The sequence below is a fragment of the Plodia interpunctella genome, chromosome 26 (genome assembly GCF_027563975.2).
Source record: "Plodia interpunctella isolate USDA-ARS_2022_Savannah chromosome 26, ilPloInte3.2, whole genome shotgun sequence".
Classification (NCBI taxonomy): Eukaryota; Metazoa; Arthropoda; class Insecta; order Lepidoptera; family Pyralidae; genus Plodia; species Plodia interpunctella.
Window position 1 is genome coordinate 4,647,357 of NC_071319.1, and position 15,763 is coordinate 4,663,119.

At 34.2% G+C, this 15,763-nt stretch overlaps 1 protein-coding gene across 5 annotated transcripts in view; it reads left to right on the forward strand.

Annotated features, from left to right (window-relative positions):
• Window positions 1-15,763, forward strand: part of LOC128681069 (protein amalgam-like) — a 139,234-nt gene that overhangs the window by 99,769 nt on the left and 23,702 nt on the right. For 3 of the 5 annotated variants that reach the window (XM_053764642.1, XM_053764643.1, XM_064436844.1), the window contains exon 3: window positions 12,539-12,589. The exons of the other annotated variants lie outside the window; for them this stretch is intronic. In XM_053764642.1, coding sequence (XP_053620617.1) covers window positions 12,539-12,589 — 51 coding nt within the window. The remainder of the gene's footprint in view (window positions 1-12,538; window positions 12,590-15,763) is intronic. 5 annotated transcript variants of the gene reach the window in all.

The window sequence follows — 15,763 nt, forward strand, 5'->3', positions numbered from 1 at the left end:
TTTTTTAACCTTTCATAAGACAAAGGTAAAAAAAATGATCCAAATAATCTTTAAAATAAAATTGTTTCTTGCTTAAGTGATATATAAAGGCGGCTTTTACCGACTGAGTGAGTCGAGTATAAATTAAAGGCTTTAAGAAAAATGTAACCATTACCACAAATTACGTTATGTCTCGTGTACAAACGGTTAAAAAGCACTTTGCGTAGAGCGGAGCGTCTTTCAAAATAGGTGTTAATGTGTTAAAAGTCTAATTTTAATCACGAACAAACAATGGCCGCCATTAGCCTGAATGTTTCGGATTGGATTACAAAGTTACAATTTATTTACAGTTCGCGATAACGTTTAAATTGTCTATTGTTCGTTCCAAATTAACATGTTTTAAATAAATACTAGTAGGTAGTTGTGTAATTTGGAATTAAACCTTTTACCAATAGAAAATGCCTTATCTTCAGATAAATGATTTAAAATTCTCTTAGTTTTCTTGATTGTTTTAATGTATTTATTCGACAAATCACTGTAAAGTATTTAATATTATTCATTATTTTAAAAAATCTTAAAGGGTAAATAAACATTTCTTGTAATATTTAATGTGTAATTTCAATATTATGTTTGAGTATAGATACTTGTTAAATTGTATCTTGAGCTAAAATTGTGAGGCATAAAGTTTTATGCCTGTTTTAAATTAATCGTTCCACATCACATCATCAAAATAAGCTTCTGATTTTATTTACATTTTTAAAACTTTTCATATTGTCTATAAAAATTGTCTCATATTTTTTATTATCTAATTGAGGTATAAGTTTTCTGGTATATGCTTACTAATATACAGTGTAGGACAAAGGACGGTTCTCAAGAATATATCAATAAATTAAGCCCTTTATCATGAAGATATGAAATGGCCAACTAAGAAACTGTGTCATCACAGCCTATTTATAAATATTCCACGATTGTTTATCTAGATCCAAATAACTTTTCAAGTGCCAGTTGAACTCGTGTAGTGGGTTTCGTACCTTGATTATATGCGCCATATTAAGATGTTTTCTTTTTCATGATAGACGTACAAGTTTTATGAGGGTACCTACCGTTTCATTTGTCTTTCGAGACACGAAATTCTAAAAATATGTCATACTATTTTTCCATGTTTTTAAGGTCATCTTACTGATACCTTTTTATTCTTGTATCGCGTAAATTCTACTAAACAGATTTCGATGAGATTTGGAGATGGGTAGAATATAACCAAATAACAAATGATATGTACTTTTTATTTCGAGATTCCTATGAGCAAAGACCTGGGGCGAGGTTATCTTTTTTATTTATCAATACATTAACATCAAGCACAGGAAAGAATCAGAATTTTTGATGAAACCCGATATATTTCATATTAAAAACGTATGTATCTATATTTAATCCATTGAATCTTATCTCAAAATCATAACTAGCTTTTTGACAGTCAGGAAAGGTCATCAAATTAACCCTAAAAGAAACAGACAAGCGAGAAAGAGGCAATAAAAACCCGCATGCTTCGCCACTCCGAAATTCCTTCATTAGAACTCCAATTGAATGAGGTTTTTGACCCCCACGAGGGGATGAAATTATAATTGTATCGATCGAACACTCGAATACAAATAATCGAATACAACGACACAGGATATGGCTGTATGAAGATTGTTGTCATTGCCGCAAAGAAAAAATAATGAACCTTAGACTTTACCGCGCATTTTTCAATCACAATTGCTTTAATTCGCGATAAATTGTTCATAATAGCGTTAATTGACGTACTTAATGTAGAGTGTGAAGAAATTAATGTTTACTATGTGCTTTTGGAACAATTTTCGAGGTTAAAATTGAAATGGCGGGCATTCTTTCGTTCTATTTTAGTTTAACGCCATATTGGGAGCAATGACCCGAGTTGGCGCGGATTCTGTCTTCGCTATTGCACGTGAGTTCGATGTGTTTTCATGTATTGGTTTGTTTTGCATAATATTTAAATACCTACACTGCTGTACTATTTCTGGTAAGAAAATAACTGTATCTAAGAGAAAAATGAATGTCCACATAATGAGTTTTACACCTTATTCATGTCAAGATTACCTTGTCGTGACACAGGTTTACAAAAACAGCAGTCCTACCATCAACTTTTACAAAACGATTCCAATGCAACTCAGTTCAATTTAGGACGATGATACGAATTTGCGATGCAGTTCAGATTCAGATTAGGTCGTAAAGTGGATCGCGTTAAAAGATGATAGTAAGCCCCAGGTACTTAAATATGATTTAAGCGTGACAAATATAAATGCAAGCGAAGCCTAACCAATAAAGAAATGGAGACGGAATACTAGACCAAACCAATCAATGTTGATGAGATGTTATTAAAGATAAACAAATTGTTACAAAATTACAAAGAGAAAATAATTTATGGTTAATGGAAAAAGTCTTAGATTAAAATAACATCAAGTATTTTTGGGCAGACATGATTTGAGGTGTTCTCGTTGTCAAAAGACATACGAGTAGACACGCGAAGACGGACGGAAATATGGAATCAAGATAACGTAATATGAAGGTGATATTTTTGAGTTCAACTACACATCTTTTCTCCTCATCTGCCATTATTAAGGTATCAATTTTATAAAGATAAAAGCTTAAAAATAAAAAAGGTCTATAGGCGAACATGAGCTTGCGATTAACCTTGAAACAGTATATTGCCAGCATAATACCAAAATGTGGCATGCGCTTGCGCACATTAATTTATCTATGCGTTAATTATGCGATATAATAAACAGCATCCGGTGTTGGATCATCTTTATATAGATATTGTATGTTTCTAGCTTTTGTTTAAATAACAACCCATCTAATACTACAGTGCATTAATAATACAGTGTCAAGAACATTCGGGAATTATGTTTTACCCTTCTTTTTCTGACAATAAAATAAGTTTTGAGTCTAGATTAGTTTTATCATTGATTTATATTTATAATTGACTTGTTTAGTAATTTGATTATAACTAACGTGAAAAGTGAGCAGCAATAGGCATTATTAATAAGAATATGACACGGTAAAATTACACTCGACACGATTTTTCGTGTCTGTGTTTTTCGATTTTCCGTGTAGACCTTTTGGTCTATACTAGACTGAATTCTTCAAAATTCTACAGTTTTTAGGATCAAAGCATATAGGGAAAGACAGTGGGAAGCGACTTTGTTTTATACTATATAGTGATTAGCATCTAATCCATCTTGATAATCCATTAATGAGTCATGATGCAAATAAAAAACCGCAAGATCTGCAGTGCGATCAACACTGTTAATCCACATATGATCGAGACATGTCGGTACAATTTGTCTCAACAACATACCCGTACCAGACGGAATGGAGGCAGCATTCCTGAATACTATCGGGCTACTGTGTGTACATAATTGCTGTTCTAACTGCGATAATTATCATCGCGTTTCTGTTCTAAATGCAATTATATATTTTCTGATTCATAGTGTCTATAGTACAATAGTAGATAGAGACAAGGCGAGAATAGAGTTACTTATTTTAAGAAGTTCCTGGGACCATGAAACATCAAACGCGTAGCTCGTTATGCGTCCACACGTTCACTCTTCTTTTACACGATTTGAGGAAAAAGAGAAAGCATGTGGATGTGGACTAAAGTAACGTGCTACATGTTTGTAAACTCTAAATTTTAACTAAAGCATACTTTATAAAGTTTATTGAAGTGACAACTTCTTTAGCGGCGTTGTGCACTTTTTGTGATGGGTACTTAATAAATGTTAAGCTCGCGTCAGGAGACGAGGAGGACCCTGATCGAAAATTCGTAAGATGTCAAAAATTGCACAACGTTAATATTCAAGTTTTCACTTCTGCCGGCGCTGCCGGAGTGCAGTCTAATGAAATGATGTTGTTTCACACAATATCAGAGTTCGTCAGGTGTGATTATGTGAGTTCATTGACATTATTTAACCTTGAAAGAACTGGAGGAATATTCAGAGGATAAGTAATATTGAGCCGCAGTTCCATTAAATTTTATTTTCTAATACTAAATTACCATTAAAATATGATTTATTTATGATCTAAGGCTACTGACCAGATTTTCGTGAACCAACTCCATTGTTCGAAGCTTAAAACTCAAATCTCAATTGAAGCCAAACAAACTTTCTTACAGAAAACAATAAAAACTTTTTATCTTGCCCACGAACCGACTTTACAGCTTTATAATCCTGGGTTACGTGACCTCGTCTGTCTCTTTCTACCTTTCAGTTTGTGAGTTATGTGTGAGGGAGATAGTTGTGTATACCTTGATGCAGTGCCCATTCACACAAAGAACCACTGCCTCGCATTCTGTCGTAGGGATGTGAATGCAATATCGAAGGTGACCGAAAACGTTATGCCTTGAATGAAAATCATACAGATTATGAAATTTTATTGATTAAAACAGTTGAATATGGGAAAGTACTTAAAATTAAAATGATTTAGATAAAATTACATGACGTTAAGATTGTAAAGATACAGTATAGAAATATTTTATTATTGTACTTACACCGCCATAGATAATCAAAATATCTGATAGTAACGAATACAAATTTAACCTAGCGAAAAAATAATTTAATAATTTAATTAGGTACCATTAGATATAAAAACGCAAATAATTTTGCGTTGTTTTAAGAAACACAAAATGAGGGGAAATTTGTCACATACTATATTCATCTTCGTCCAAAAGAAAAGTCACAAATGATTCTTCCTTCAGGATTAACATCAAACGATTTATCGATATTTGGACTGCCTTATCGACATCCCTCCAACTCTATCCTGCGGGATAGCAGACCGGTTATCCGTCTGGATTGGCACAAAGATCCTTTCTGTCTGAGTTTTCCTGTACTTTGTTTTATATATCTTGATATGCTATATAATGTTCCATATACGGTAACTTCATTCAGACCAACACATGAATGGAATCGTGAAAACATGCCTTTTTTGTATATAATCGGTAAATCAGTGCTTATACATGTGTCGAATGTCTGGTGCATCGTGTCGAACTAATATTTGAGATTTAAATCTGATTTCATGGTCAACGTAGGTTTTTTGTATACAATTACTTCTTTGGTATTCTCATGTTTAAAAGACACGATAGGGTATAGTAACCATATTTCTGCAGCATCATCTCCTTCAACAGGCATTTCTGTTTTTGGTTTGGTGCTTTATTTCAATGCTGTCAATAAACCTTATATTCATTGTTCTACGTCATTTGTACCACTTTCATTAAATACATTGGCAAATTTTTTATTAGCTTTCACGGCAGCATAGGAATAGGTTGCAATGCAATGTATGCTGCCAAGGAAATTGAATTTCTCCATGCTCGTGTCTTTTACCTCTTCTTCTCAGTTAGAAGTTTGTCACACGATAAAAGAATGGAATTTAGAATCTATTGCGTAAGTTCGAGTTCATTCATACTAAACTGTCGCAACGTCTTATCACGCTGTTATCTTGATGGAATGACCATAAAATTCTTGACATAAGATCCTCTGTAAACACTCTCATACCTGATTCCAACTCGTGTGTTGTAAAGAATTAGATTTTTGAGGCGTTGACGAAATTTGGTTAAGATGCCTCTGACGACTTGACGTCTGTAATTGATTTTAAGTTTGATTGTTTAATGTATACCAATCTGATTTTATATTGTGGTTTCCATAGACCAACACTTGCTTCCGTTGATGAAAAACATAGTGAGGAAAGCTGGATGCGAACTCTCAATAGCGGTATTCGCTGTAGGTTTGTTGCACTAGACTTAATTAGTTTTTGACTAGACCATACCAGTTTTTCCTGAGAGTGTGTGTATTACTATCAGGATAATTAGGATACATAGTTCTCTATCAGGATAAACATAGTTCTTCCTACATGCAATAGGATGAACTAGTTTAGCCTAGACTCTACCAGTTTATCCTATCGCATGTGGGAAAAATTAATTTGGCCTAGGCAAATTTTGGTTATAATAATGAAAATCACAGTGAAAACAGCATCGACATTAGTTACTGATATAAAGACGTGGATAGTTACTTTATATAAACAATCGTTTGTAGATTTATAAATACAAATGTAGATATTACAAATACATTGTCTCATCTTACAACAAAAAAGCTGAAACCTTCAACGGAAAAATGGCCGACATGGAAAATTCCGAAAAGTCTCATCTACTTATCAATGTCAATTTGTCTTGCCAACTTGTAAAAGTGAGTTGAACCGAGTTCGTTGACCTGGTTTTTTGACTGCATCTTGACCCAATCGTTTTGCAATTTATTGTTCAGTTATGTCCTTTGAAGTATAACGTATTGAATTGTCATGTTTGTTGAAATAATTCCATGTTTATTCGACTACTGTCGGCCCGTGCCGGCTTCGCTTGGGTGAAATTATAATAAGTTTCAAGATCTAAGCATACATAGGGACAGACAGAAAGACAGCGGGAAACGATTTCGTTTTATACTATGTAGTGACAGGAAAGCAGTCAGATTTTTATAACCGTGTCACCCGCTAGTTCACATTACTCGTATTGTCTGCTCTTTACAACATACTCTGTGGCCACGACTGCATTTTTGTACCGACCAATTCGACAACGTTTAAAGTTGTCACCATTCTTTGCTAATTTCTTTACGAGTTCTGAAACCTGTTCCTTGGAGTGTGATAAATTACTGTTCAATACATATTAGTTTATTTCTTTTAACTTTTCAACAATTACTTTTATAAGAAACGCGAAGCGCGAGAAATTCACGCGTACGAAGCCGCGGGCAAAGCTTTTACCCGCGACTTCGCACGTATGTTCTTAAAAGGAATCGAAGTAAAATTTCCTGCCAAATTTCATCTTCATGGGTTCAGTAGTTTTCGAGATTTCGTGATACGTCAGTGAGTGAGTGAGTGATTTTCACTTTTATTTACATCTATGTTATAAGAAGACTATGAATTAAGTAGGTAGGTGTTAGTACACCTATTTGTAATACATTTTCTGTTTCTTTTTTCATATGACATTATAAAAACACACCTGTAGGTAAATTTCGACGTGAAGATCACGAAGTGTTCAGAGCTTCAATGCCGCAGATCTTATAGAATTTGAATATTAAATAATTTTCAATTCAACATAGTATTTTTATATTTGAATACGAAATATGTACATTTTTATATAAGAAACAGAAAGGGAAGGCCTTTGCCTAGCAGTGGGACTCAAAGGATTTAAAAAATATCCCCACATAAGATTAAATAAAACAAATTTAGTCACATAGAAATCTGTGAGCAGCAATATATTCATAGAAATATTCTAATCGATTAATCTTTACGATATCGATATTGCATGCCCACATTGAGAAGACAGAATCATGTAATACCCTTAAAGTACTGACCTATTAAATAGTTTTAAAAAAGTTGACGCGAAGGCGTAAATGGTGAACGTCCAAGACAAGCACAGGGTTGCCAACCTCATCTGAAATTCCAATGGAGCTGCGGTAGCAATGAATAATGTATTTTGCGAAATTATTGTGGTTATGTGTAAAAAGTTGAGCAAGGGACTTCTGTATTAATTGTAGTTATATTTAACCATTCAACATAGGTTGCAGCAGTCAATTTTGACGTTAATTTTAACCAACTGCGCAGAACAAGGCCATTGTTTCTAGTCGTCGGTCGTTGACGTTTATATTTAACTAACTTACTTCAAAGTTTATTCATTCATAATCGCTTCATTTTTGAAGGCATTTGAATTATTAGTTGGTCTTTCCATTCACATGAATCTTTATGTTTTTCGGTTTTTTTACGGTTTAAGATATTTATTCTCATTAAGAATTACAAATTAACTTCACATGAGAATAACACAAATAAGTCTAAATAACAAATATCATTGTCCGGTATGCGCGTTTGCGTTTCTTAGATAAATGTTCGGTGCAGTTAACCTCACTTAAAAAATACAACATTGATCGAGCGGTCTAGTGACCGCTCCTAAAGGAAAAAGTAGTCTTTTTCCTACTTTTTCTGCCCAATATTATGTTAATAGAAAGTAGTTCTATGTGATTCATAATTTTTTGGATTAATCCATTGCTGCGTTGTTTCACGATTTTGAGTGCAAGAAGTCTTAGGATTTTTTTGCGGAAAAAGTTTTTCATGCATTTAGTTTCGAGATGAAAAGTACAATTAACCTATATTATTTAATTTTATTGAAATGATATATTTTTAACCCCCGACGCAAAATGAGGCGTGTTATAAGTTTAACGTGTCTGTCTGTGTATTTGTATATATGTCTGTGGTATCGTAGCTCCCAAACGGATAACCGATTTTAGTTTAGTTTTTTTATGTCATAGATTATTTCATCCTGAGTGTTCTTAGCCATGTTTCATGAAAATCGGTTCAACCGTTCAAAAATTGTAGCGAAATTAATATATAAATTCGGGGATTTTTTAATTTGTCAAACAAATAAACTTGTGATTCATTAACGAATTCCCATTCAACCATAAATTGTCACAATATACTAGCGCCCTCTTTGAATGGTAATTTTACTTTAAAACTTACATATATTACTCATACAATTTCCATCAGGTCAGCGTGGTTTATCATACAATCTGTCCACGAGAACACCATAATATTCGACAGCAGTGATGGACGCACAAAGGACGCACTTTGAAAGATAACCGATGCACTTTTATTCAAGCAATTTAATTGGAATCAGACGCGTGACTTGGTTGGCCGTGGTCCAAGTTATAAACTCTTGGACATGCAGCGACTGTCTGTCTGTTCGCAATAAAGTCTAAAACTTTTTAAGGCGTTTTCTCCGATAGATAGAGTGATTCCTGAGGAAGGTTTAGGTGTAGGTAAAATTCATAATGTTTTTAACCCGAGCGACGCCGGGTAAAAGTTAGTACGTATATTTTTTGTTTATCTGATCTTTCTTTTATCCTCGCATGTGCTGTTTCATTAGCGGCCGTGAAATCTTGAAGCCCAGTGTTATAAAATGTATTATTAGAATTAATACACCTTTTCAAACTCTAATTAGTTGAAAAAACCCATTTGGAATTCGAGCGGAAATCGAACTTGCGCCCTTGAATTGCATGCACTCGACGATTCCCGACGGGGACACTTCTAATTTGTATCTAAAATAGAATTTTGCAACTTTGATCACTAGGTCAACCCGCTAAAGTAGGTACATATTGTTTGACATTGACAAATTGAAGCGGTGGTGGTGTAATGGTCAAGACCACAGGCCTGTGGATCGTGAGGTTCGAATCCTACTCATGTCACATAAGTTTGTATACCAATCTGACTCATGTATAGTACTATTTTCATTGACCACCACTTGCTTCCGGTGAAAGAAAACATCGTGAGGAAACCTGAACACTGGTTGATTATTAACTTGTGTGTGAAATGGTGAAGGCAATGGCAAACCACTCCATTACTAATGCCAAGAAAGTTGTTATGTGTGTTTAATTCCACGTAATGACCACGACTATGAAGAATATAGTTTGACACGTGGGTTTTCACGGAATACGACTATGAAGAATATAGTTTGACACTGACAAACCGATGGTTATAACTATCCCGGGTTTATCCCGTAAACATTGCAAGCGAGCCTAACTTTTTTTTCGCTAATTTAGGTAGTTTATAAACGTATGACGAATAAACAATAAACCTTTTAAATTAGACCACACAGCATATTGTCATCGCAAGTCATCCAGCGTAAGGCGTCTACTTTTCAATTGACTATCATCTGAGTCGAGCCGAGCGTGAGTCACTGGGGCGGAATCCACTTTGAGCTGGTCACCACATACCTACATGGATTTATTCAAATCGTATCAACAATTTCAGCCATATTTGTTTGTGTTTTATTTTTATGATAATCAATAATTTTATTTCAGAAATTTCATTTCCATACTGTCAAAAGTGTCAAATTTAGAATTGTATTACATAACATTGAATTAAATTACAAAGGTATAAATTGAAAACTTTATTTTCAAAGGAATTTTTCATCGAAATTATAAGTCCATTAAGTAACACGATCAACTCATTATCTAAAAATAGCCAAAATGAAATCAAAATGAATCGTTTATTCGACTGTTACAAACTTCTAACGTTAACGATTGTTAACGATCCTTCAAACTAAAACATAGGACAATATTCGTGTGCTAACCATTATGGTCGTAACCTCCGCGACTTTTTGCACAAGCGAATGCAAAAACGCCGATTTTCATTTATAATGTTGAAAGTAGGTGCGGTGCGGACGCTAGAAATAATTAAAAACATTAAAAAGTATAAAGATTTAAAGATACAAAGTTTATAAATAAAGAATAAATAAATAAATATATATTAGGACAAATCACACAGATTGAGCTAGCCCCAAAGTAAGTTCGAGACTTGTGTTATGGGATACTAACTCAACGATACTATATTTCATAACAAATACAAGAAGAAAAATTTCTTTTTTCAACACTAGAACTAAAAAAGGACAAGAAAATTGAAGAAAAATAAATCGTACACACAGTTTGAGCACCACTGCGCTAGACAATGAATTCAATTGCCGTAATGACTGTCATTGCCACTCCTAAATGTTATCTAATGCAAAGTAATTACGGGAGTGGGTGTATTCCCTGGTCGTAATAATGCACTTCTGAATTTTGAAACAAAATCGGGGATACTTGGTAAAAACATTCTGTAGTCTCTCTAATTTGAGCGTTTACCCGGTTTCTTCCTCAGCCGTAGAGTGCAGGAGTCCAGGTGATGTTTGCCGGCACGTAAGTTCACACAAACTTTCGCATTACAATACAATACAAAAAATCTTTATTGCACAAATTAATTACATAGTATACATAAGTACAAAATGTATAGATTTATAATATTAGTAGAATTAGCAACAACAGTTCTCTTATTTGGCTTATGACAATGTTTCCGAAATTATATATATATAAATATAATATAAGAAAAATACACATGTTCTTGTATAAGATTTATTTTTGTGTTGTTTATTCCTTTCTTCTTCACTTGACCTACGTTTTCGTTAAGTACCGATATTTTAACGCCTTATTTATTGAAAGCTGGGCTATTATCATTAATGGACCTGATGATCGTGTGGTAAAGCATTAAGTTAAAGTAAATGATGGTTAATACCCCATCGAAAAGCCGTAAAATAGCCATCAAGATATTTAACGTTTACTTATATGAATTACATAGTATCTACACCGCTTTCTTATTAAATACTAGCAGCTCGTTCCGGCTTCGATCGGATAAAACTATACACCTAAACCTACCTCAGAAATCACACTATAAATTGGTGAAAACCGTACAAAAATCCGTGCGTCGTCTTTTAGTTTGTCACGTTTATAAGACGCAACAGGGGGAACTCTTTTTACATCCTCTCAGTTCAAATCTTACTCGTGTATAACATTTACCAAATTTCATAACAATTGCTCCAGTAGATTTTGCTTGAAAGAGTAACAAACATACATACCCATTCATGCTCACAAACTTGCGTTTGTAATAATAGTAAGATATGAAAAATATCAATGTGTCATTGATTTTTACCTTGAACGTTCTCAGGATTTTTTCTAGTAATTATTTTAAAATAACGTCGTTTATATGACTAGTGTACAAATACATTATGATGCCAATAGATGCTAGAAAATGCGCAATGACTGTTCTAAGAATGAATCACAATTGAATAGTATTAGTATTAACGTCACTCAATAAGGAAGGCTTTAGGAAGGCAGCTAATCTTCACTACTCCATGATGAGGTCATAGTGACCTCATGCCTACAAACCCTCTGAGAATTGAAAATCTCACCATTTCCATTACTTGTGATTGCTTATCATATTCTCTTGATAATATTTTTTTGTGATGTCGCAATATTTTTTAGTATTTTTTAGTTACCGGGTACACAGAGATAAAAGTTGCCATATTTCAAGACTACCTTTAACTGTATGGTGGGCTTATTAAATAGTTTATAGCCCTTTGCCTTAAATAAATCAAAAACAATAATTTCGCGCTTCATCAATTCAGTTAATAACATTATTTATTTTCCGAAAAGTAGCAAAAATAATCTAAATAGATAGAGAAGAAAAAGAAAAATAAATAGAAGAGGTAACATTTTAAGAGAAAGAAGAACGAGAAATAATAAATAAATAAATATATTATGACAAATCACACAGATTGATCTAGCCCCAAAGTAAGTTCGAGACTTGTGTTATGGGATATTAACTCAACGATACCATATTTTATAACAAATACATATATAGATACACATCCAAGACCCGGGCCAATCCGAAAAAGATCATTTTCCATCATGATCCGACCGACGAAGATCGAATCCGGGCACTCTCGTTTCAGTGGCAAGAATTTTACCACTACGCCACCGAGCTCGTCAGAAATAACTACAATAAGAGATATAAAAGAGATGAAACATTAAAAATGGAACTGAACAAATACATCCTACACCTATTAGAAGAATTATATTCATATTAAATATTCTGAGTCTCAGCAGCCGAATTATGAATTGTATACATATTATTATTCTTGTTACAGGTAACATCACCAGTCGAAAATTGTCCTATAAATCCACCAAAAAAGATGTTCGTAAGTACACCATTGCTCCAACAATTATAAAAACTATACTCACTACATGTCGTAAACTAGAAAAAGAATATAAAACTGATTCTCATACTAGCAAAATTGAATGTTAGTAATTCGAAAATCTCCATCAAAATTTACGATAGACATCCGAACAAAATTTGTATCTCTTTCACAACCGTTACCCCCTGTGAAGTTTGTGTGTAGTTTTATTACGTACAGTGGGATCATTATCAAAGGGATTATTATGTGACATTTTGATGCCTGGTTCACGTCGTGATCTGACGTCCAATGTACTTGGTAGATTGAGTATTGTAGCTATCTGATCGAGTATAATTGAAACATAACGAAGGGCAGTTTATGGCATATCATCACCATCTTACCTTTTTTTATAATAAGCTATTGTTTCTCCTTTTTTGTATGTGGGTTCGATGATAAAACTTCGTTTAGTTTTTTTTTTTAATATGTAATTTTTTACTGTACTAAATTTGGTTTCGCCTATCATTAGTTACCTTACTTCATATGAGATGGTTAGAGTGGTCACGCCATTTCAAATACAAGTTTGATAATTAACCAGTGTGCAGGTTTCCTCACGATGTTTTCCTTCACCGGAAGCAAGTGGTGGACGATGAAAACTACTAGAGTCAGATTGGTATACAAACTAATGTTACTAACTTTTGTGTAATGTAACTTTTGTGTTGACATTAATATTTATTGATTATTGTTTTGGCTTCTATTGTACCCTAAATAGTCCCCTCCAATTTTTTTTTCTCTCTCTCTCTCCTATGTACAGACATAGTCCAGTAACAATTTCATTATAAGTATAGATGTTATTGTTAAGGGTTGAAGATTTGATACACAGGCTCACTACTTTTTAAATGATTCTAATTAGCTAATGTACATTACAATTTATTTCCAACTATTATAATATAATGCTAGGAAATCAATCGTAATGTAATCAATCGTATATGTAATATTTAGCGAATCTTCATATCATGAAGATTCGCTAAATATTTACAATGAATCACAAGAAGAAACTTAATCAGTCTATGTTCCTTCAAAGCTAATATTGTCTCGTTGCGAACACCAAGGTTGTCGCAATTACTGTGGGTCTGTGCAAATTTGCACACCGCTTCAGATGGCTAAGGAAAGTTCCTATTAGGTCATCGGTACAGGGTGAATACTGAAACTAGGCTAAGGGTAGTCACAAATAAGATATTTCCTTTTGAATGATGCATTGTGTAAGTAATATTTTTCTTTGAGTGTTGATTTTGGTTGACAGTTGAGGATCATTCCCGATACATTGAAGTCTAGCCAAACTGATGTTCTTCTTCTTTGCGTGTCTATGGCAAATCTAACAAACGCTCTATTGTATACTATATTTTCTTGACAAAACCGAGCCACTTCGATGGCTTCATCAGAAGCTGCCATCAAGTCAGCCCGAGTACAGGTGACAGATGAGTCGCCGATTGCGAAGACGAGAGGACAGTCGCACGTACCTATTATAGTAATCATCATGCATACTTAGTCAGATTATCTTGAAACCTATGTTCAGATTAAAATAAAATCCAGATAAGATAAAGTAGATACAAGCAGTCAAGCTAAACAAGAAAAAAAACACTGTCTAGCAGATTAATTAAGCAACTGACTGACATAAAAGCCCATAAAGTCATTCATAAAATAAAACTCGTTGGATCTAGTACATTTCCACGCAAATTTAACGAGCTGAGACCCCAAGCTGTGAACAGCGACGAGTAATATAGAACATGACGTCATTTAGTAAACTTATTGACAGGACGTCCTACAGATCTAGACCAGAATATGGGTCAGTCGTATTAAATTATCGTTGGCATCATAATGATGAAACTCTAACATTTATTACAAAGTATGGTTGAATGTTATAGTTAAGAGTAAAAACAAAAGAAATTAGATAGATTAATCCGTCGAGCGCGGAGATAAAAAAGACAATGGATACAATAGGATCGCAGTGTATAATTCTCTACATGTAGACTGGTTAAATCAATTTAGAATTTTTAACAGTGCTTAATCATAGACTATGCAATACTCTTTATTATACTGTTTTTGGACCAGGTCTTCTTCTTGTAAAGAAGATCTCGTCAAAGATATCGTCTGAATGGGTACCTCACTCTCATCTATATCAGCCGCCAAACAGCAGTGCTTGCATTGTTGTGTTCCTCTTTGAAGGGTGAGAGAGGCAGTGTGATTAAAGGGTACTGTGGATAAAGATCCTAGGACACAAAGTAGGCAACGTGCTTGTGCCACCCCTTGTGTTGCAGGCGTTGATAGGCAGTGGTGACCACTTACCATCTGGTGTGTTGAATGCCTGTTTGCTTGCATGGTAATATAAAAAAACACATCAAGTTTTTCTCTTATTTTAGTCTAAATTGCCTTAACTAGATGACTTCAAGAGAAAGCCCAAACACCTTCTGAAATATCTTTAAATCTCTTAAAGATGCACCTCGTTTCACGGTCACTTAACGACAATAACGTATGCCCCTTTGAATATACTATACGAAACACATGGCTCTATAGCTCACCGTTACCGAACCAATATAGAACTTTAGTACCTGTGTTTAAAAGTGTGCTTTTATATATTTTATTGGCTGGAGCCGGGAAATTTTTAAAATGGGGCAATGGACAATTAAAGCGCCCATTCATTTGGTACATTGCGTTCCGTGAACAGATCAACACAGTATTAGATTTACACCAAATCTATGAAACGACGGAGCGGCAACGGATTAGCGAGGCTGCTCTTCTTGCTGTATCTTTAGGATTCTCTGAAAATTTAATGCGCTATAAACTTACGTATAATGATAAAAAAGGCCATTTGAAATACATTCTGGCGTCGAATCAAGACAACACGGACGAGATATGCAAAGACAAAATAACGGCTTATCGATAGTAGAATCGACTGACAAGAGCTATGATAGAAGCTCTGACCGGTCATTTTGAAAGACATAGTCACCTTTTTAAATTACAGCTTCTCGACAGCCTTCTCTGAAGGGTCTGCGCAGGCGCAGAGTCCCTTCACAGAATCCACGATACACATATTATACTGTCGTGAATCGATAGCCAACAAACGCTATTAGGATCAGCATATTCGGACGTAAAAGAAAAGAAAGAAAATCAATTTATTTGGTCATAATAAAATCAGCATTA